The sequence below is a fragment of the Anolis carolinensis genome, chromosome 5 (assembly GCF_035594765.1).
Source record: "Anolis carolinensis isolate JA03-04 chromosome 5, rAnoCar3.1.pri, whole genome shotgun sequence".
Taxonomy (NCBI): domain Eukaryota; kingdom Metazoa; phylum Chordata; class Lepidosauria; order Squamata; family Dactyloidae; genus Anolis; species Anolis carolinensis.
The window spans coordinates 145180433-145204233 of record NC_085845.1 but is presented as its reverse complement, the minus strand read 5'-3'; the positions used below and the strand labels follow the sequence as shown (position 1 = coordinate 145204233).

The 23801-nt window shown below is 36.9% G+C and overlaps 1 protein-coding gene across 2 annotated transcripts in view; it reads left to right on the top strand.

Moving 5' to 3' along the window:
• gxylt1 (glucoside xylosyltransferase 1) overlaps positions 1 to 23466 on the top strand; it is a 33276-nt gene extending 9810 nt beyond the window's left edge. The window contains exons 2-8 of one of the 2 annotated variants that reach the window (XM_008111115.3): positions 2087 to 2179; positions 6058 to 6232; positions 6559 to 6684; positions 8236 to 8487; positions 13038 to 13161; positions 16636 to 16808; positions 18682 to 23466. In XM_008111115.3, the coding sequence (XP_008109322.1) occupies positions 2087 to 2179; positions 6058 to 6232; positions 6559 to 6684; positions 8236 to 8487; positions 13038 to 13161; positions 16636 to 16808; positions 18682 to 18843 (1105 nt within the window). In that variant the 3' untranslated portion in view covers positions 18844 to 23466. The remainder of the gene's footprint in view (positions 1 to 2086; positions 2180 to 6057; positions 6233 to 6558; positions 6685 to 8235; positions 8488 to 13037; positions 13162 to 16635; positions 16809 to 18681) is intronic. The other variant, XM_016993829.2, reaches the window with a different exon arrangement.
• The last annotated feature ends 335 nt before the right edge of the window (positions 23467 to 23801 follow it).

Genomic DNA, 23801 nt, shown 5'->3' with positions numbered 1-23801 from the left:
TACAGCCTTTTCTTTTTCAGATCCTGTGTTCAAACTGTCTTGCTCAAGTCTTGTAGGCTCATTGCCATGGTTGCTTGCTTGTGTCTGTCTTCTTTTCCTACTATTTTTATTTTTTCCATTGAGTCATGTTGGGCCCTTCCATACAGCCATATAAACCAGAATATCAAGGCAGAAAATCCCACAATACCGTCTTTGAACTGGGTTATCTGAGTCCACACTGCCATATAACCCAGTTCAAAGCGGAAAATGTAAGATTTTATTCAGCCGTGTGGAAGGGCCTGTTGCCTTATGATATGTCCAAAATATGATAGCCTCGGTTTAGTCATTTTGACTTCTGAATTTGGGCTTGATTTGTCCTTAGACCTATTTATTTGTCTTTTTAGTCATCCATGGTACTCATAGAACTCCCATCCGGCAGCTTATTTCACATGAGACTATTTTTTTTTAGCTTCATGGTCCATTGTTCACTTATACATATTTCCATGTTCAGTTTTGTATCTTTACACTTGAGGTTCTTGTCTTACTCCTTCTGAATCCTAGTTTTCTTCTGATTGCTTGACTACAGTCTCAGTTTTGATTACCAACTGAATATTTTTAACAGTGGGTGTTTTCATCACTCAGTTTAAGATATGTAAATCTGTTCTGCCTCCATGCTTAACTAAATGAACTGGAAGGCGCCGTAGCACAAAGGACTAGTCGGAGACTGTATTTGGCCAATTAAACAATGTTTTATTAAAAGACATTTGAACTTTCTTTTCCCTTGGTTGCCACTATAGAGTCTCTGTGAGTCAATGCAGTTCTGGTTCTCAAATCTTCTTTGTTTCTAGATGGTTATTGTTTATAGTATAAAGTCCCGACATGACTGGATTCTATGTATCTTTAAACTACTTTAATACAATGTCGACATGACTTTATATATCACTGTATTATATGGCTCTTTAATTTAACTTAATACAGTTCCGACATGACTTCAGGTAACACAGTTCCAACATGACTTAATGCAGTTTCGGCATGATTAATTCCTTTTTAAAACTTTTGGATCAAGTACAGAGACTGAGGTTTGGTTTAACATCCTCAAATTTATTCACAAAAGCTCATTTTGCTTTTGTCAGACACAGATATATGACTGAATTGAGATGTCATTCGAATAACAAATATTCAACCCAATTAAGTGAGGTAGTTGATCTCCAAGACTCTTAGTCTTTTGAGACCCAGTGTTCCTAGTAGAATTATTTGCTACCATGTCCGTTAGTAATAAATAGCTTGCATTGCAAAAACAAATCAAAAACACGTAAAATTCCCAATTTTTGTTGTGTTAAAAAAACCCCTCCAAATATTGAGGATAGGTGTGGGAGCCAAGATGATGGATTTTGATATGTTCCATGGATAGGTGGAGTGTTATTCCGCAGAACGGGGAAAGCACCAATTCTACCTCTACTATTTCCCCAGCCAGGCATTCAAAAAGACAAGAAGCGACACTGCAACAAAGAGAATAGAGGTAGTCAGTGCTTCTTTTAGATTCAGATAGCTAATCTCTTGCCTTTTGCCACTCTACACAGAGAAAAGAATGGTGTGTGTGTGTGTGTGTGTGTGTGTGTGTATATATGTGTGTGTGTGTGTGTGTGTGTGTATATATATATATATATATATATACACATACACATACACACACACACACATATATAATTGATTTTTAAACTAAAATATATCGATTTATGCATGATGATTAAATATATAGGGTTTAATCCCACCCTGTGCACACTTACATAGAAGTGACTATTGAAAAGCCTTATATAGCATTTTCATGATTTACTTCTGAATATTACTTCTGAATATTTTTCATGGCATTATCCTTATACCACTTCTCAGTATGTCTGTGCTTGGGGTTTATGCTTAAGATCCATATTTGAGTTACATTTGTCCTGATATATAGAGTTACATTGCACAATGTGTGAAGGCCTGCCATCAGGCACAGATAGTATAGAGTAACAGGATAACTTTTTATTAACAAACAGAAGTCCTCCATTACAACCTCTAAATAAAACAATAATATTCATACAGGATTGTTTCTATTTCATCCTGTTAGGTGTAAGAATGTGTCTGTGTCTTACTGGAATTCCTATTGGATGCTGCCCTCTGATGTTTGTGGAATGAACTGCTTTTGGGAAGCTGCTCGTAGGTAGGCTTTGACAGTCTTAACTGCTCAAAAACCTTTTTTGGATATGTTAAAAAGTATCTGAGTTTTTAAAAAAGCGTTTAAAGAAAATATTAATTTGGGGGGTGGGTCATTGATACTCCTATTAGGCTTTCTTATTTATAAAAGGTTCCCATTTTGAAATGCATTTACATACCCTATATACTCATGTATAAATCCAGACATTTTAGTCAAAAAATCAACCAAAGAAACCTGGGTCAACTTATTGAGAGATCAGTGTGAGTAACTTATATCTTATTAAAAATCAGCCACTTCCATCTCTGCATAGAGAGGCAGAAGCTGAGAGCTTAGTCTATTCAGAAAGAACCTCAAAGGAGCCCTGACCCCCCCTAGTCCCCACTGTGGTGCTGCTTCTGGACATTTTGAATACCTGGACAGGAAAACAGTGCCAAATGGGGTTGCCCCCTGAAGGCACTATTGATGCTTTCTCTTCTCTGTGAATTATCCTTATTTTATCCACAGGTCAAGGAGCCCTGTGGCGCAGCAGATTATACCACTGAGCTGCTGAACTTGCTGACCAAAAGGTTGGCAGTTCAAATCCGGGGAGTGGGGTGAGCTCCTGCTGTTAGCCCCAGCTTCTGCCAACCTAGCAGTTTGAAAACATGCAAACATGTATAGATAAATAGGTATTGCTCCGGTGGGAAGGTAACAGCGTTCCATGCAGTCATGCTGGCCACATGACCTTGGAGGCATCTACGGATAATGCCGGCTCTTCGGTTTAGAAATGGAAATGAGCACCAACCCCCAGAGTCGGACACGACTAGACTTAATGTCAGGGGAAAAGCTTTACCTTCATCTTTATCTACCGGTCATATTCCATAATCCATAATTGTGGCCCCCCAGACCTGTCCTCAACTTACACATGAGTATATACTGTATTTCCTGATCACGTGTGCATACTGACTAGTTGCTAAAGCAAATAAAATGTATAATCTGCAATTAGATTGAGCATTTATCTTATCAGAAAAATGTGGAATAAAAGACCCTAAATCTTTGGTATTTCATTCTGTGTGCACTATAAAATTGTACGGCCAGATTTTTTTTTTTTTTGCTTTTCTCTTTAGGCGTACATTGGTATAGTTTCAAGCAAGATCACTTGGCAGTGGGAAGAATGCTCAGCAGCAGTAAGGGCACAGTGGTTTTCATTAAAAAAAATTAATAGGAACTTCTTGTGTGTAGCTTAGAGGTTTGAGCAGAAGATTGATGTGGAGAGGAAGTGGTTTATGAAGTAAAGGAAGGACTTGCATGTCAAGGACAAAGATTCACTGTTCCAAGCTTGGTGATCACGAATTTCCAGTTAGGGTGTAATTAAAAAAATTTGTTACTTGAAGGCTTTCTGGAATATTGCTCTATGACAAGAAGTGAAAAAGGAGTGGCTCAACATGAAGAGAGTGAATGTGTGCAAAATACTTGTGGGATTATCAGGTTATTCAGATGAAAAATGGTTGTCTGAATTGGCCAATATGTTCAGTAGAAGAGCATGAATCAATTGAACATTATTTGCCTGCAGACTGCTTTGGTATGTAGCAAACTGCTTTTGAAACTGAGAGGACATTCAAAAGCAGTTTGTCATGTAACACAAAATCCTGGTGTGCAGGGAAGGGTAGTTTAAAAACCTAAATCACTAGAATTTACATAAAAGGCGATATCATTCAGGTGACTTCTGTGGCAATCAGATTGACATCTAAAATTATACATAACATGCACATGCTCCAAGGAAAACTACTAATGCCACCACTTCCTTATATCAAATCCATGGACATGGGGTTGTACTATATTTGTATCCCACTTTTGCTAAACGTTGTAGTGAAAGCTTGAAATATTTGTTTCACATGTTTTGGCCTGTTCAGAGTAGATAAAGAGCCAGAGCTGCAAAAGATTCTCCTTCACTCCTCCTTCCTTGATTCCCCGTTAGTCATTTCTCTGATGCAGTAAAGAGCTTTCCTGGTTTCCTTTTCTAAGGCAGGAACATCTATTCTGGCTATAAGGAGATAATTTGGCAAACAACATAGCTGGCAGTAGTAGGAAAGACAGAAGAGAACAGGATCCAGAATTTCCTGACAAAATTAAAGAGAGACAATCCTGCTCCCAAGTGCTCTTAATACTGTCGTTCATTTTCTTATCGGAATCTCATTACTGAATAGTTCTTAAGATTCTTGTTACCGAAATACGAAACAGTGGGTGTTTAAATAAGAGTTGAACTCCAAATTAGTTAAGTCAGAGTTTGATCTTTCGCATTGGTTTAGTTCCAATACTACTATAATGTGCCCAGATTTAAATTAAGCAGTTATGGGATACATTTCTTCTTCCTGGCTTTTCCTGCTGCAGGTATACCTCTGTTAATGAAGTAGATGTGCTCCTGGAAATTAATTCTTTAATTGAAAATCTGGTACATGGAAATAGAGAGGTTCCTTTATTGTAATAAGAAGAGTAGTGGACTGAAGCAACCAAAATGCTAAGTATATAAAAACATTTAGAGCTTTTTTTACAGATTACTTGATTACTTACAAAATACATCCTGCGGATTATTTTTTCTTTCTTTCACCAGTGTCTACCATTCCTTTGATTTCTCTATTTGAGCTCAATGTCATAGACCTTTGAGTTTATTTGCTCCCCCCTTTTCTCTGACAAAATCTTTTAACAGTGAAGCTTTTATAAAGCTTTTACACAGCCAGTTTCCTCTCCTCCTTGCTTTTTGTCTAGCTGGATGTTTTACCTGCAGAAAAGTGAAGGATGTGAGAAGAAAGATACTTTTAGTGTTGGGTTGCATCTCTTGCAGTAAACAATGCAATGAATGATGTTTGAGCTGGGAAGGAATGGAATTTCTCTTTAGATATTTCTCTTATAGCTGTGTATGCCTGCATAGAAGAGACACAAGAAACAACAGCTGGCTCCAGAATCCCTTCCTGCATATATGTAAACAGTAAAACCACTCATATCAAAAAATGTCATATGGACATAGCTTGTTCATGCAAATGTTTATATAACATAGCCATCAGAATTACTGTTACAAAATCATATTGTTGAATTCTTTTACTGACTGGTCCAATCTACAAAAAAATGATACAACTGTTTTTATAGTAGGAAATGAAGTTGAAAGTAGGGTATGAAAATCACATTGGCTCTGAGAGGAGATATTTAGGTATAATTTAGAAAACAAGAGTTCCAGTTTCAGACACTTTACATCATGTTGACTTCATGTTCTTTGAAAAAGAAAAAAGAAAGATGGTTCTACAAGGCATAAGTGTGTAAAATAGAAATTAAGATTATTTTCACTTTACAGTGTGCTTTGATGTTCAACAAAGTTTTAAAAAGACTTTCCTTGATAGCAGTTGAAAACATCTTTCCTTTTTTTCATTTCTGTCAGTAGTTGGCATGTACCATCCCTGAATTTTCTTTAATTTGAAATGTTTGTAAAATAGCACAAATATAATCTGTATTTTCATGTTAAAATAACACAAATTCTGTATAGGAGCCATGGTGGCGCAATGGGTTAAGCCCTTGTGCCAGCTGAACTGCTGACCTGAAGGGTAGGTTGCTGATCTGAAGGTTGCCAGTTCGAATCCACAAGACGGGGTGAGCTCCTGTCTGTCAGCTCTAGCTTGTGGGGGACATGAGAGAAGCCTCCCAGCTAACACATCCAGGCATCCCCTGGACAACGTCTCTGTAGACAGCAATTCTCTCACATCAGAAGCGACTTGCAGTATGTTCTCAAGTTGCTTCTGACACTGTAAAAAAATTCTGTATAAATAATCTTTCCCTTAAATATGATGTAAAATACTGGTATTTACATTTAGCATTGTCTCTTTGGAAAATAGTATCATTTGTATCCTTTGTACTAGATATGATTTATCGAAACTACACCCATCTGAGGCGATGCATTTGGCAGTGGTTGCCTGTGGTGAGAGGTTGGAGGAGACTATTACTATGTTGAGATCAGCCATTATCTTCAGCATCAAACCTCTACAATTCCATATTTTTGCAGAGGACCAATTACATCATGACTTCAGAGAAACAGTAAGTATTCATCTAACATAATTGCTTATGGGGAACAGAATAGTTGTTTAATCATTTTAAAATTTGGATTAATTTTCTAGCTGTATTTTATTTTACCTGAATGCTGTGCTAAAAAAAAGGCAGGATATACATTAAATTAATAAATCAATAAACTACCTTATTTTAAAGTATTACCTTTTGCTTTAACAGCTATTTAGTTAGTGTTAGAGCCTTCAAAAAGTTCCCGTTTTATAGCCAAAGCGAGATGTAGATATGTAGGGACTTAGTTGGATTTTTTGGATCTTGCCAAATGCCTGTAATAAAATGCTAACATTGTTGTTTTTCAGCTTGATAATTTGGCGTATCAAGAAAAATTTAATTATACTTTATACCCCATCTCATTTCCAACCGAGAATGCAGCAGAATGGAAGAAACTGTTCAAGCCTTGTGCTTCTCAAAGGCTTTTTCTCCCAGTAAGTGGTAATGGTTGTTATGGCAAAATTTGTGGCTTTATATATTTTTTTAAAAACCCTCTTAACCTGTATTATTAAACAACTTTACTCACAAATGCAGCAATTTGATTTATTTCATTTCTGTTAGTGGGATGAAAACGTTGCTTGACTTGGTGAAATAAACATAGCAGCCAAGGTCAATGTTGGTCTTCAGTAAGATATTGCACGTTTCTTCCTATTACAGTAAAACCCCGCTCGTCCGAACCCCGCTCCTCCAAGCCTCTGTGCAGCAAAGACCCTCCCTGTTCACCTGCTTGCTTGCTGGCTAGTTGTGCGTGTTGCTAGGTAGATAGCAAGCTACCTAGCAACACGCAGGGGGCACCTCCCAAGGGGCGAGTGCCCTGTACATGTTGCTAGGTAGCTTGCTATCTACGTAGCAACACGCACGGCTGGCTCCTTCGCCACGCCGGGCGCCGGTGCTGCCGGCCCCCGACGTGATGAAAAAGCCGAGGCACGGGCGGGCGGGTGAACTTCACTCGCTCAATGGCTGGCCCAAACGCCCGCCGAAGGGAGAAGTTTCCTCTCCGTTTGGCGGGTGTTTGGACCCAGAGAAGCGGCAAGCTTCCCTGGATCCAAGCCCTGGCCGAACGGAGAGGAAGCCTCTCAGTTCGGCAGGCGCTTGAACCCAGGCAAGCGCGAAGTGTGCCGCTTCCCTGGGTCCAAGCACCCGCCGAACTGAGGCTTTCTCTCCCTTTGGCGGCCGCTTGGACCCAGGGAAGCGGCACGCTTCGCGCTTGCCTGGGTCCAAGCGGCCGCCAAAGGGAGAGGAAACATGGTAATCTGAGTGATCTGGGTTGACCGAGCTGAGGTCCGCCCGTTTGACTCGGACTACCGGGGTTTTACTGTAGTTGAAATTAGGAACATTTTTGAATTCTTTGAAGGAGGCAAGGGTTGTGCCTCATGTGCTGTAACACGCGTGCCTTTGAGTTATCTTGTCAATTTATGTAGATCCCATTAAATGTATAGATATGTGATTTTTTTGTGGTAAGATGAAGAGGCAGATGCAGGAAGCTCACAAAATAAAATAATTGTGGAAGAGACAATTTTAATGCTTTCTCAGGATTCCCAAAAGAGACTAAATTAAACTTGGTGGTTTGTAGAAAACACAAAATATTTACTGACTTACTTAAAAATTCATACTTTCCTATTTCTTCCCAGAGTTCTTAGCAGCTTCCAAAATTAAAAACAATAAAATAGAAAGCTAATAAAATCACTAACAGTATAATATGACTAAATGAGGAAAATGACACCAAATTATCTTGTTTTTAGTTCTGGGGAATGCTAAGTTTTACAGCATGGTGAATCATCATAAACTCATGCAGCTTGTTACTATTTTTTATTCTGCACAATCAATTCATGAATATGAAAAATAAGGAAGAAAAGAATGGTTGTCTACATATCTGTATACAGGAACAACCAATGGTAAATGGATATTGAAGTTATGACAATAGCTTGTTAGTCAAATTAATGTTTGCTCTAAAATACTGTTTCTAAAACCTTTTTCCTTCATAGCTAATTCTGAGCGATGTGGACTCTCTGCTGTATGTTGACACAGATATTTTGTTCTTACGTCCTGTTGATGATATTTGGTCCTTCCTGAAAAAAATGAATTCTTCTCAAATTGCTGCAATGGCACCTGAACATGAAGAACCTCGTATTGGGTGGTATAATCGCTTTGCTAGACATCCATATTATGGCAAGACTGGAATAAATTCTGGAGTAATGTTAATGAATATGACTCGCATAAGAAGAAAATACTTCAAGGTATGAAGGTTGATTTCCCCCCCCCCTTTTCGGTTAAAATGTATGCTTATTCTTCCCTTGATTTATTTCACTGTAACCTCATTATATTTATAGAATGAAAGAGATTATTGGTACTGTTGCATTATCCTGGTGGCAGCCCAAGGGGATGCTAGAAAGAGAAGGATAGTCCATTTTATTGGGGGGGGGGGGGAGGTAGTTGAAGGAGGAAAACAATTTTCCTCATTTTTTCTGGTTATTCCGCCTTCCCCCTTCCCATGTCATAAACAAGGGTTGTTTTCATGATGGGTACATGAGTGTGTATGTTTGTTTGTGTGTGTGTGTGTGTGGGGGGGGAATAACAGGAAAATGGGGGGAAGGTTTTTTTTCCTTCAACCCACCCTCCACTCCCATAAAATGGACTATCAATCTCTGTCTAGCGCCCCCTTGCGGCTTCCACCCAGATAATGGAATGGTGCCAAATTTTCTTGCCCCATCCCTTCATTTGTCCTTTTTGCTTACTCATAATTTTCTCTTGCTGATTTTCCATAGTGCTTCTCTCTTACAGTACAAGGTATAAAAATGAATGAAGCTATCTAAAAAATTGTGTATATTTCTGAAAAGTACATGAAACTGTTTTTTTAATAGGTTTCAAAAATCATATTGGACAAATCATTTTGTAAAGATGCCATTTTTAATTGTCATGCAGAATCCTTCTCAAATCCTGACTTGATATCCACAGGACCATGGTATTCTTATGACCCTTGGCAATTGCTGAGTGGATTATCTTACTGCTTCCACATTTCCTGGCTTCCTAATTGTTCTAAGTCTGTCAGGAATTTTCTTTTAAGTGTAGATCCAGTTGCCCGAAGGTTAGAAATCCATAGCAAAGTCATTTTCCAATCTGTTGCATTTTGATTGAGCACAAAGTGTATACTAAATACTCTCTGGGTTGTTATCACAGAATGGTTGTTCTCATAATACACTTGAATAATAAAGCCCCAATGTTCACTGGTCCAACTCATGATCAATTCTGAAAACAACAGAGCCAAACCTATGGAATTAGACCTACCATACCTCTACTCCCATTTACAGCCCACACAGTGCCGTCTCAAAATATGGGATATCTTTATGCCACATTCTATATTTGTTCACATCTTATTGTCAAAGAAAAGAGAATATTTCTGTCTTACTAGGTAACATTCTGCTGAATGAATAATATATGATAGATACAGTAGGTTATATTATTTGAGATGAGTGTGGATTCCATGCTCACCAGAAGGTGGTGCCACAAGACCATCTAACAAGATTTCAGTTTTGTTGAAAGAAAGAACAGCTCTCTGCTTTTGTGTCTGTATTAATGTGCATGTGTCTGTATTGGGGAGATCTTAAGCCATTTTCATCAGTGGGGGAGAAATGGCTAAAGCAGTCATGTTTCCCACACTGAACTCATAATTGTAAGCAGTGGGGTTTCATTTGTTTTTTTTTTTGTTCTTAAGAAATCATCCTCCCAATTGTAAAATACAGGGATAGTGTTTTGCAGAATTTGGCCTTTGTTCACCAAGAAGATGTTATTTTTGCCTTCTGGGTGTACACTTTGCCAGTTTTAAACAAGAAACACACACACATGCATAAGAAAACGACAATGAAATGAAAAGGCCACCCAAATCAGCATTTTCAGCCACCCGTTCTATGTTTATATTGAAGGCCTCTTAAACCTTGAAGAAAGGAACAGCTGCTATCTAGCCATTGAATATCATCTGTTTCTGTATGATTACACAGAAAATTGAATGAAAGAGTAAGCTGTGTTGTTGAAGGCTTTCATGGCATGAATCTCTGGGTTGGTATGAGTTTTCCGGGCTGCATGGCCATATTCCACCACAGACATCAGAAGAGCTGAAAGGCCAAGAACAAACCATGAGAGTAAAGACAAAGATCCACCCAGAGGAAAAGTGTTCTGACCATACATCAAGGGAACCACTCACCACATAGCTAAGCTGATGAAGAAACACAACCTACAAACTATCTACAGACCCACAAAGAAAATCCAACAAATGCTATGATCCTCTCACCTCTACAAGAGCCTACCATATACCATGCAGCTGTGGACAAATATACATAGGGACCACTAAACGCAGCATTACCCAAAGATGAATCAAGGAACGTGAAAGGCACTGGAGACTAACTCAGCCAGAGAAGTCAGCCATAGCAGAGCACTTAATGAACCAACCTGGACACAGCATATTATTTGAGAACATAGAAATGCTGGACCACTCTAACAACCACCATGTCAGACTGCATAGAGAAGCCATTGAAATCCACAAGCATGTGGACAATTTCAACAGAAAGGAGGAAACTATGAAAATGAACAAAATCTGGCTACCAGTATTAAAAGCTGTAAAATCAGGGCAGCAAATAAAGAACAAAACAGGAATTCCAGAACTCTGAAAATGGGAATTCTAGACATGAAACAATCAGGGCCAGCTAACTCCCTACAAAGAATTCACCCAGGCAGGAATCAGCTAGGCCTTTAAGCTGCAAGACTTTTTAATGCTAATCAAGGTGATGAATTGCAACATTCACACTTGCCTCCAACAGACAAGAGTTCTTTCTCCCACCCTGGGCTTTCCACAGATATATAAACCTCCCTTGCCTAGTTTCAAATATACCTCAAACCTCTGAGGATGCCTGCTATAGATGTGGGTGAAAAGTCAGGAGAGAATGCTTCTGGAACATGGCCATACTGCCCAGAAAACTCACAGCAACCTAAAGAGTAAGCTTATGTTCACTTGAACATATTTATTCCAATATTCAAAGGTAATTTTCAAAACTTGTTTAAATGGAGATGTCTTTCAATGTTTGCTCCACAAGATGTAAGCAACAGGCAGTAAATTCCAACACATACTTTATATGTACTTTTTTCTTTAAAAAAGTAACTATCCCTTTAAAGAGCTGCATGGAAGCCATGTACAGTTAAAAAAAACATCCTAAATACTGTTTGGGATAGATAATAAAGTCCTTGCAACTTCCAAGTTTGCCTGAAGGTCTTTAACTGCCTGCTAAAGGTGATCACAGATTGCCTGTGGCAGCTCTTAATTAGAAGAGAATTCCAGAGGGTGGGCATCATCCCTACCAACTTAACACATAAAATAGATGTGATGTGTCCACACAGTATTCATATGGCAATAGTATTATATGGATAACATGGTTGAAAACCATGCTGAGCTTTACAGGTGATGATTAGTATATGTATTGGATCCTGAAGATAATAAAAAAGCCCCAGTAAATGCTACATATTCATGCCTAGGTGCTTATGCCAGCATTTCAGATTAAGCAGCTACCCTTAAAGGGCCCTGCATTAGTTACTTCTGGAAATCTTTTGAATTGTTGATGGATTATGTATGTACTGGGACCAATGGGAGTGGTAGTCTAAAGTCTCATTCTTCTAAAGAGTGTTTTTAAAATTCATCTGTGTTTTTAGCTCTCAGGTTGAGTTGGATTGCAGCTCACAACATTCATCATCCTATTTATGGTTACTTAAGCCTGCTGGGAATTACATTATTTGGGGGCTGCTTCACTCTCATTCGTATATTAGGCTTAATACTGTTGTACAGTTTTATTCTCTATCCTCTAAGTATTCTTCTAGTATCTGCCCTGTGCTATTCTGTATTATTTAGTGATTTTATATCTTGCTCTCAGTATTGAGCCCAGTGCAGTTCCAAAGTAGTCTTGTGATCTGCTTGCCTGAGATAAATGACAATTCCTTCCAAAAGAGGTCCTTTCCAGCCATCAGCTTATATTTCTTGTAACTTGGAAATATATTGTGACTTACAAAGTATTTTTCTTGTTTGTATATTTTATAAAGCAGTACTTCCTCAACTTGTTGATGTCGGAAGCAGCAATTATTTTTTTCCAATGTGTCAGAGACTAGTACCATATAGTATGACCAGTATGATCCATGAAACCAATATCCGCAGCTTCATTTAGCCATGTGTAATAAAATTTATCCTTTCTAGGTATTTTCAAGGTTACTTTAACATGTTTCTTTGCTATGCTTCCATCAAATATTGACCACAAAGTCATGCTGGAGAATTTAGCAATGCCTAAGGAAGTGTCCACCAAAAGCCATTTGTTCACTAGGCTCACTATTTGTGATTTTCACGTTCTGTGATAAGTTCAGGAATGTATCTCCTGTGGATATGAGGGTTGTGTTGTATTTGTGCCCCTAGCTTTTTTCTTTTCCTTTTCTTCCTGGAAACTTTTCCATGGCTTAGAAATCAGCACTGGTTGATGGACCATCACTTTGATTAGCATTGTTTTTTAGATTTATTTGTGTTTTTAGGTCTCAGTTTGAGACAATATCACTTGCTGCATTAAACTGGAAATGTTTTAGGCATTCATATTCTTTTTTGGAGAAAGCTAAGTTTCTGAATCTTTGTTCTTATTCAGCCTTTCTTAAGTTGTAGTTCAATTCTTGATTTTAAAACGTCATTTTTCCAAAATGAAAAGCTTTGGGTTAGTGTTAAAATTGTCTTATATATCTGACATCAATTTTATGTTTTGGCATATTGAAGAATGATATGACGACAGTTCGGCTACGGTGGGAACAAATTCTCATGCCACTACTGAAAAAATATAAGTTGAATATAACTTGGGGTGATCAAGATCTTCTGAACATTATGTTTTTTCATAATCCAGGTAAGTTCCTTTGTGAGTTTTTAAAAGAATGTTACTGAATTACAAAATGTTTTTATTTGAAAATTTAAGATTTTTGTATACTCTTAAAATCTTACATTTTCTTGTACACTTGTACACTAAGCAGTTTAACAGAACCATCAAATCTGCTCACAGTTGGTTTTTGAATGCAGTAGTGTTCTTCAGAAAGATGTACAGCCAGCTCTTCATATTCATATATTTAATCATCCATAACTTGAAAATATTCCCTCTCCCCTTAAAAAAAAATACCCCAAAAGTAAATTTGATTTTGGGATTTGATATAAGAGGCAGTATTTTATTATGTCATTTGTATAAAATAGGACTCGAGGTTCCATGGATTTTGGCATCCATGGGGGTTTTGCAACCATACAAGAGTGAACCTTAAGACTCCACTGTATTTATTTTATTAGAATGCTAGTTTAATGAATATATTATCTATACTAGAGATGATGAACCTCCAGCCAGTCTTAATGCAGCCTGTTGGGGTCCAGTCAAAGGATTGGTAATCTTATCTCCAATGATTAGAAATAAAAGTGTCTAAGGCCTGGGGAGCTGTTACAGTTATCTCAAAACTAATTTCTAGTTTGTGAAATTGTTCCCCTGGGTTTACTCCTGCATAGAGTTGGGCTGTTTATTGTTGCTACCTTTACCTTTTTTCTTTGCTGGTATAAGCTGAGTGCTCTTTAGGTATGTATTTTGCTATGTTTGGTCCCCTGAAGCTTGAATATTAAGAAAGTAATAATAATAATAAACTTTATTTATACCCCGCCACCATCTCCCCACCGGGCACTCGGGGCGGCTTACATGGGGCCATGCCCAGAACAATACAATATAACAAAATATAATAGAACAACAAATCATAGCACATTAAACAACACAATAAAAGAAAATATACACTACATTAAACAAGATCAAAAGAACAATAAAACCAAGGGCGGGCCACATGAACAGAGATGGCAGGCAGCCGGTCAGGAGTGGAGGATAGTGACATTCTCAGAAGATTGCCCTAATGTAAATGACCAGTGAAATCTCTTCCTAGTGAATAAGAAGATTATTGTGATGTTAAAAATAATAATTAGATTGGCTTCTGATTAGACCAATTAAGGTCGAATACGGCAGGAAAGTTGGCTCTAGGGACACAAAAATAGCTTATTTTTCCTAGTCTCCAATAAGGGTAAACTAACTATCTACAACATCTCTTATGCTGTGCTGATGCTGTTCTTATAAATGATAAATGTCCATACCATGCTGATAAGAGAGAGTGGGGGAGAGAATATCTGCTCTCAATATTAAACAGGCTATAGTAACATAAACTTATTATCTAAATCAGGGGTCCTCAAACTTTTGAAGCAGAGGGCCGGTCCACAATCCTTCACACTGTGGAGGGGCCGAATTATCATTTGAAAAAAAAATACGAACAAATTCCTGTGCACACTGCACATGTCTTATTTGTAGTGCAAAACAACAACAACAATGAAAGAACAATACAATATTTAAAAATGAAAACAATTGTAACCAACATAAACCTATCAGGATTTCAAGGGGAAGTGTGGGCCTTTTTCTGGCCAATGAAATAGTCAAGTTAATTAGGATTGTTGTTGTTGTGCCTTCAAGTCATTTCAGACTTTGGGCGAGCCTAAGTCTAAAATTATTTATTTATTCATTTACTACATTTATTTATTACATTTATATCCTGCTCTTCTCACCCTGAAGGGGACTCAGAGCAGCTGTATGTACATACAATCTATATATATAAAAGGGTAATGGAATCACGGCACCGGACAAAACAACTAAACTAAACGCCCCACAACCTCGAAAATTGACAGCAAAACCTCTCATCCACGCCTCTACGTTCATACAACAAAAAGAAAAGAAAGTCCTAGCCACAGCAACGCGTGGCCGGGCACAGCTAGTATATTATATTATTAGCTGTGCCCGGTCACGCGTTGCTGTGGCGAAGTATGAGGCCCCTTCTACACAGCTGGATAAAATGCACACTGAAGTGGATCATATGGCAGTGTGGAGTCAAGATAATCCAGTTCAAAGCAGATAATATAAGATTATAAATGGGTTATATAGCTGCGTGGAAGGGTCTTGAGTCTACACTGCCATATAATCCAGTTAAAATCAGATAATCTGTATTTTATAGGCAGTGTGGAAGAGGCCTAAGTGAGGCCTAACTTTGCCTGTCCCCTGGGCTGAGTGTGTTGCTAGGAGACCAAGTGGGCGGAGCTTAGCCTTCTAACTGGCAGCAATTTGATAAAAACAATTATTCCTCTCCCTCTAATTAGGACTTTATTTTTCTTTTCTTTTTGTTGTATGAACGTAGAGGCATGGATGAGGGGTTGTGCTGCCAAGTTTAGTGTTTCTGGGATGTGTAGTTTTGTTGTTTTGTCCTAGGCCGAAATTTCATTACCCTTTTATATATATAGGTTAGCATAGCACAATATTATCAATATATATTACTATATTGAACTATACCACTATACTGTAATATTATATGTAATATATGACATATAATTAAATTATTATAAGGTATTATTAGTATTATATTGTATAACATTATATTATTAATATTATATGTATATTCAATATATTATATTATTAAAAATTATATAAAAATATTATGTTATAAAACTGAGGGCAGGGGCCAGGTAAATGACCTTGGAGGGCCGCATCCGGCCCCCGGGCCTTAGTTTGGGGACCCCTGATCTAAATAGATAAATGTCTGTGGAAGAATATTATGTTCCTATGGATATCTATAATCTTACAGATATCTCTGTGTTTGACACATGGAAAGCTTGGTAAGGTTCAGTTCCTTGTTAGGTTAGAAAATATAGCTGTCTCTTAATGTTTCCTAAAATGAATATGAACAAATCTCATGAAGATGTTAATATGCATATTAATGCTTTACATGTATTCCAAAAATAATGCTTTACATGATTGGTAAAATCCAAATATATAATCTATGTTCCTTAAACAATGAGAAGTCTGTGTTCCGTTCCAAAGGCAGCAGTTTGTACATGCATGCATTTGTAGCTGTGCTTGTATATTTTGATAAAAGAACGTAAAAGATTATCAAGTTGCCTGTGTATTCTTGTAAAAATAGTCTGGATGTCCAATACTTAAGAGTGCTTAAGTGAAATGTTGATGCTAAATCTGCCTATTAGAACTATACTGTTGTTCGTAGTTTGGGAATCCAGGCAACAAGAAGGTACCAAACAGATATAGGGCATTTGATCAATTGGAAATAACACTCAGTCCATCAGTCTAAAGAGGAAAGGAAGTGGAATCACAGTTGTTTCAAGCTCCCAGATTGGAATTTGACTGGTGGACCAGAAAAGTTTTCCACCTTTCCTGTATTGTGTACTGCAGCACAAAAAGAAGCATGCAATCAGTTCAGTTTGTCTATCATGACTGTATTATATGTATTTTGTGTTTTGTTTTTCTGCTCAGAAAGCCTTTTTGTTTTTCCTTGTCAATGGAACTATCGACCTGACCACTGTATTTATGGGAGCAATTGCCAGCAAGCTGAAAAAGAAGGAATATTCATCCTTCATGGAAACAGAGGTGTTTACCATGATGATAAGCAACCAGCTTTTCGAGCTGTATATGATGCAATAAAGCATGTAAGCCTTTCAATTTCTAATTTCATTTTTAAATGAGCAACTTTATTAATTATTCTAGCACTAGGTTTGAATCAAGTGACCTTTAGATGTCTTTAGACTGTAACTCCTGGCAGTTCTAGTCAACACATATAGTGGCAAGGAATACTGCAGTTTGTAGTCCAACAACTGATTCCCATCCTTATTTGGGGATTAAAAAATAATTAATTGCTCTTTAATTTCATCCTTTTTATCTAAGACTCTTTTAGTTCTAAATTAACATATGTATATGACTATGTCTTGCAATGTTACTTGTATTTTACCCATAATTATCAATATTAATGTGCAATGTGCACATGCTAAAAAATTTATAGTGAATTGTAATAGACAGGCTATAGATTTTATTGTCCAGGGACGCTATAAGTATATAATGTTATAGAAATTTTAAAAGGAAGTGAGAGCACAGACTAATAATTTGCAGTACATAAATTTAGAGTGAACACCGATACTTACAGGCTCACCTGTTTCCTTTATTTCAGACTTCAGTGTAATGAATGAAATACATAAGTGTACAAAATAAGGCTCTAGAACTTAGTGTGACATAGTACTATAAGAAATGCATATGCTAACCCAGTCTATAGGAAAAAGTGGGCTTACCAAACGTGCTGTGATAATTCTTTTGTTTCTTTCCCTTTCCTGAAGCTAGTTAAGTGATGCTTAGATTTCATGTCTTTTCAACTTTTTTTCTGTCTCATGTCTGTATAATTTAGTTACTTTAATTTGTGCAGTTTATAATATATAAGTTCATACAAAAGTCTTTTTCATGCTTGGAATAATTCTTCGTCTTTCTTGTTTGGCAAATAAGGTTTCTAATAAACTATTTATCAGTATTTCAGCATACTCAGTCACTGAAGAGCTGTAAAATGAGGCAATGTTCCTCATTTTAATGTTCATCCTATCTTGTGTATAACCTTCAAAGATCAATAGTATATTTTACTGGTGCTTTGTTGCATGTTGTCATACTGGTATAAAAATGAGGAAAAGTACTGTTGAGGGTATTAGAATACACTATGCAAAAAGAAAATGTAGTCTCATAAAATTACGATTTCTTTGTTCCACAGAGTGTTGCGAGAAAAATAGTGAGAAAAGAAAATCTCTCAGCATTATTTATGATCAGTTTTAGTTTATGCATAGTGCTCAGAAAATATGTAGATCAATACTGACCTAAAGCCAGCAAGATTAGCAAAATTATTTTATTTTGAAATGTTGGGTTTGCATACCACTTGGTTTTTAATATAGTGAAATAACCTGTAACTTTGAAGTAATGACTGTTTTTACTTCAGATTCCCATTAAATACTGTGTGTGCTTGTTCATAATTCAGTTTAATGAAAGTGTCCCATCTTTAATGGTAGTGTAGATTATTCTTTTTATACTGTTTCAGTTCAATAAGAGCCATATATTATTTTAATGAATGGCGTACTAAGTTAATTGTACATATTTCAGGCAGAAGTTTCAGCATGGCAGGCATGTGATCACATAAATTAACCCTTTAATTTAGGTGTCTGACATTCATTTCTCGATTTGTTTGCTGAAATGTTTATTTTGTTTTAAAAGAAATTTTTCTTCTGGGCTAAACCATTTTGCATTCACTTAAGTTGACAGTAATTGGATATTTGAAATAATCAAAATGTATTGCAAACTTTCCAGGAGAAGACTTAATATATTGCATTGCATTAAAATGTCTGCATTTTATTAGTTCTTGTCTATGTATCAATCATATTTAGAAGACAGGGACATGTAGAAAACAGCACTTTGTTCTATTGGAAAGCAATTTCAGAAAAAAGTGGGCTGTGGGTTTGAAATGATTAATACAGCATTTCTAATTCATTTCTCCAGTATACATTTGGTGATGATTTGGTGAATGCCTTGCTGCTGCCCCTTGAACTGGAACTTCAAAAGACCCAGCATACTTATTGTGGAAGAATATACAAAGTTTTCATAAAGCAGCTAACAAAAAGTATACAGGACATTGCTGATAGAAGATCTAAAAGAAGGTGATTATTTCAGAACCTTCAAACATGGATGAATGCTGGAAAATATATGAGACCGGAAGGATGTTCATGAAAACAACTGCTTGAAGGAGTTTCTACTTATATGGCCAGATCCTTCTCCCAGTGAGAAGATGCTGTTCATCTTGAAGAATTCTTTGCATGGCGCAACAGTGTAGAGAATATTTAAAGTTCTGTTACTACACATTTTCACTGCAGTGAATAAGAGTATTGCTGAGTTTTGTATTCAGGTTTATTCTACATAATTCAGTTTTTTTGTAAACCTCAGATGAGTCCGATAGAAATGAAGGCCTGTATACTTCAGAAATGACTTTCATACCTAACCTAAAATTCTACTAAACTGTGAATGTAGCAATAATGGAGTCAGCACTAACCTCACTTTAAAAGTGTGACAACAAGTTGTTTACAAAGCTCAGAAATTATTCTGTTTTCAAAGGAATGTGATGTGACCGATGACAATCTAATTGTGCCTTTTTTTATCTCTTCTTAATAAATATTTGACAATCATGTTTATATAGCTATAAACTGCACAGGATACATAGGACTTCCACTCTAAACAGAAATATGCAGTGGAAATGAATCTCTTTTTTATCTGTAGTTAATTGTATATTTCTATAAACAGAATAGCTGGGACCTAAAGAGCACTTAGACAAGCTGAAAAGCTCAGTATGGACATGCTAATGTGCTTTTCTTCCTCCTTCCATTCCTCATTTTGAAATATTACAAGCTAAATTCAGAGTTCAAGTTCATAGGGGGGCATAGTCCCTGAACCACGGGGAGGGGGGGGGGTTTGATGAGAATTATCGTATATACTCCTGTATAAGTTGGTTTCATGTTTGAGGGGAGGTTTCAGGGCCAAAACTATAGATTTTATTTGACCTGTGGATGAGTCAAGGGTTATTCCATGGAGAAGGTAAAGCACCGATGTCACATAGAATCATAGAATAATAGAGTGGCAAGAGACCACATGGGCCATCTAGTCCAACCCCCTGCCATGCAGGAAAAAGTATCCCTGACAGATGGCCACCCAGCCTTGTTTAAAAGTTTCCAAGGAAGGAGTTTCCACCATACTCCAAGGCAGAGAGTTCCACTGTTGAACAGCTTGTATGGTCAGGAAGTTCTTCCTAATGTTTAGGTGGAATCTCTTTTCCTGTAATTTGAACCCATTGCTCCTAGTCTTAGTTTCCAGGGCAGCAGAAAACAAGTCTGCTCCCTGTTCCATATGACACCCTTTCACATATTTTTATAAGAATTATAAAGATAACAGTACTTATTCACCTGTGAAGAAGTCAACTCAGACTCTTTGGATTGATTTTTGACTAATATTTCTAGACTTATACATGGGTATATAGGGTAATAGCTCAGAAACTTTTAAGCTCATAGAGTTTGCATGGTTCTTTCGGGTCCTGGCCAGTATTCTATCTTGGTTGAACCAAAATGCTATATTTTTTCATTATTTTTTTTTACTAATGTAGAATGTAATCATTAATACTTACAATGTTGTTTTCAAATATATTTGAGTAAGATTTTTCTATGACTTCACTGGTCGTTCTGGAAGGAAAATTGTGAAATATGCCATAGGGGTTTTTAATGAAGTATTATGCTAGTATATGGATCTTAGTATTTGAATCCTAGTGCATTTTTATTTACCAAAATACATTAAATCATAGGTGAATGCTTTAGAGATGATTATGTTACTTGTCTTATGTTGAGTCAATAGTTGTTCGTTTACCAAATAGTATTTGCATATTTCGCAACAAAGCTTTAAAATATTTGGCCAGAATCTGGGTTACAAACATCTGATTTTAGTGAACCCATGATGGCTATTCTATTCTGTATCTATTCTGTAATTTTTGCTCTATTAGTAATTACTGCAAAATGTTGTTTTGCCTAAAATGCAACAATGATTATTGTGTTGTTGAAGGCTTTCATGGCCAGAATCACTGGGTTGCTGTGAGTTTTCCGGGCTATATGGCCATATTCCAGAAGCATTTTCTCCTGATGTTCCGTCCACATGTATGGCAGGCATCCTCAGAGGTTGTGAGGTCTGCAACATTCACATTTGTCTCCAACAGATAAGAGATCTTTCTCCCACCCTGGACATTCCACAGATATATAAACTCCACTTGCCGAATTTCCAACAGACTTCACAATGTCTGAGGATGCCTGCCATAGATGTGGGCAAAACACCAGAAGAAAATGCTTCTGGAACATGGCCATACAGCCCAGAAAACTCACAGCGACCCAGTAATTATTGTATCTATACATTTAGTGGGAATAAAGTTGCCTGAACATAGAGGGCTTCACAGACTAATCTGGCTTGCTTAGAAGTTCTATTTTTCATTATAAGGTGACATGCCATCACCTCTGCAGCAGTTATTTAAAGTTGCTGAAAACTTGAGGCTCAAATATTCTTCATTTAATAATAATAATAATAAAACAACTTTATTTATACTTCGCCACCGTCTCAGTGCGGCTCACAAAAGTACTCCAAGGTGCCACACATTTGATGCACCCAGAGCTTAGAACAGTGGTTCTCAACCTGGGGATCCCCAGGTGTTTTGGTCTACAACTCCCAGAAATCCCAGCCAGTTTACCAGCTATTAAGATTTCTGATAGTTGAAGACCAAAACATCTGGGGACCCACAGGTTGAGAATCACTGGCTTAGAAGGTTACTCATTCCTGGAACAGATTGAGTGCCCCTTATCCAAAATACTTAGGGCCAAAAGTGTTTTAGATATTGGAATACCTGTATTTGCATATATGTACATAATATCTTGAAGATGTGACTCAAGTATAACATGAAATCCATTTAATGTTTCATATACATCTTCTACACATAGGCAGAAGGTAATTTAATCCAATATATTAATAATTTTGTGCAAGAAAGTAAGTTTGTGTACACTACACCATCAAAAAGCAAGGGTGCCACTATGAAACCACTCATCTGAACAAATGTGGACTGATTTGCATTTTGGAATTCCAGATATGATATACTCAACCTGCTTTTAGTACAAAAAGTAACTCTTTGCTGTTAATTGTGAAGATGTTGGGAAAATCACATTCTCTTATTTGTTGCACAAACCACTAGTTTTATTTTCTGTTAATTTTGCGGGGAGAAAAAAAGCCTCAGGATTTATTAGTGAATGACATAAAACTTGAAACATTCATGTCCAAATGTCTCTCAAATGCTGTTTTAAAGTAACAGTTGAAAATGACTAGAAATAACATTTTAACCATAAGTAACTTTGTTTCCTTTTTCAATCAATAACTCCACCAATGATTTTACTCCTTAAACTAAGTAACTTTTCAGATGTATCTTTGTTACAGCCTTGTTACCCAAAGAAATAGTTCAGTAGAGATCACTACTTTATTTGTAACTTGTTACAAGCTCTGGGCTTATGTGTACATAGTGAAATGCAAAATTCTCACAGATATTCTGTTTGTAAATTAAGAAAGGGATTCTGGAAAATAATGCTACAGTTCAAATTTTGCAGTACTTTGAACTGTTAATCATTCTCCACTGACATTCTGTTTCTGCCCACTTTGCTTTGATCTGCTTTCCCAATTTTCCAATTACTTCCAACTTTCTGTACCTAATAGGTATTTTCCTTTTTACTGGGCTGTTTGTGCGAAGATGATATATAATATTTCTGTCTCATACTTTGGCACACAGAATTTCCTTCTGCATGTTGATACCTCTCTTTTCTTATACCTCGATTATTTCTTTTGCTTCAAGCTGACCATTATTCACCACGTCAATTAATTGTTGAATATCTAATAAGCAATTGGTGGAGATTAACTTGTTTAAATCATATCAGAAGTGACTTGAGAGCATACTGCAAGTCACTTCTGGTGTGAGAGAATTGACTGTCTACAGAGACATTGCCCAGGGGATGCCCAGATGTGTTAGCTGGGAGGCTTCTCTCATGTCCCCACAAGCTAGAGCTGACAGACGGGAGGTCACCCTGTCTCGTGGATTCGAACCTTCGAACCGGCAACCTTCAGGTCAGCAGTCCAGCTGGCACAAAGGTTTAACCCATTGCGCCACTGCGTCTCCAGAGAGTATCTATTCAACCCACAGTTAGTTCTAAATTTAGCTCACAAAAACTAAGGTGACTTAATTTCAGTTATTGTTCATCCTTCACAAATATTTAAAAGGAGAACTCAAAGTACACTCCACTATTTTCAGAAATAACTTTGCAGTTGACTGGAAGTCACCTAAAAATCTTCATTGCTCATCTTTTAAAAATGTTTTTATATGTTATTCCTAGTGAATTATACACTTAGAGTAATACAGCTGTCATATTTTGAATGGTGGTTCATTGCTCAGTAAAAAGGCATTACTTTATCGACTTTTAAAGTCCCAATAATATTCAAATTCTGACAAAGCATATTACTTTGAAAGTGTTGATATCTTGCAGCAAAGAAAAATTGTCTTTGTTTTGAAAAGTTGATATAGATAATGGTCATATTCTTGAAAACATACTGTACTGTTAACTTAAATGTATCTTGTATGTTTCAGTTCTGTTAGAAAAATGAACAAAATGGGAAGTTGACTTCCATGTAAAGTATTGTTGCATATATGTTTACATAAACTGTTTTCTATTACCCTGTTTCTTGTTATTTTTTAGAGACTTTACCAGCTAGCCTTTCTACCACTGTGTTCCTGTCTCCTTTTTCCTCATAGAAATGCTGAGATAATCTCATCAGAGAAGTGAGTTTCATGACTCGTAGGGTTAACTTAGCTAAAATCTCAGTCAGTTGGTTGTCTTTCCCAAAATTATACACCTATTTTTCCATGGGTTGTTCTGACATAGCAACATTTAATGAAAATAAAAGCCTTCTGAGTCACAACCATCCCTATCTCAAAGTTGCTACCCATTTGTAACTATCCTAGCTTTTTCATTTTACTAAAATTGTAAAGCAGCTAATGAATGCAGTTT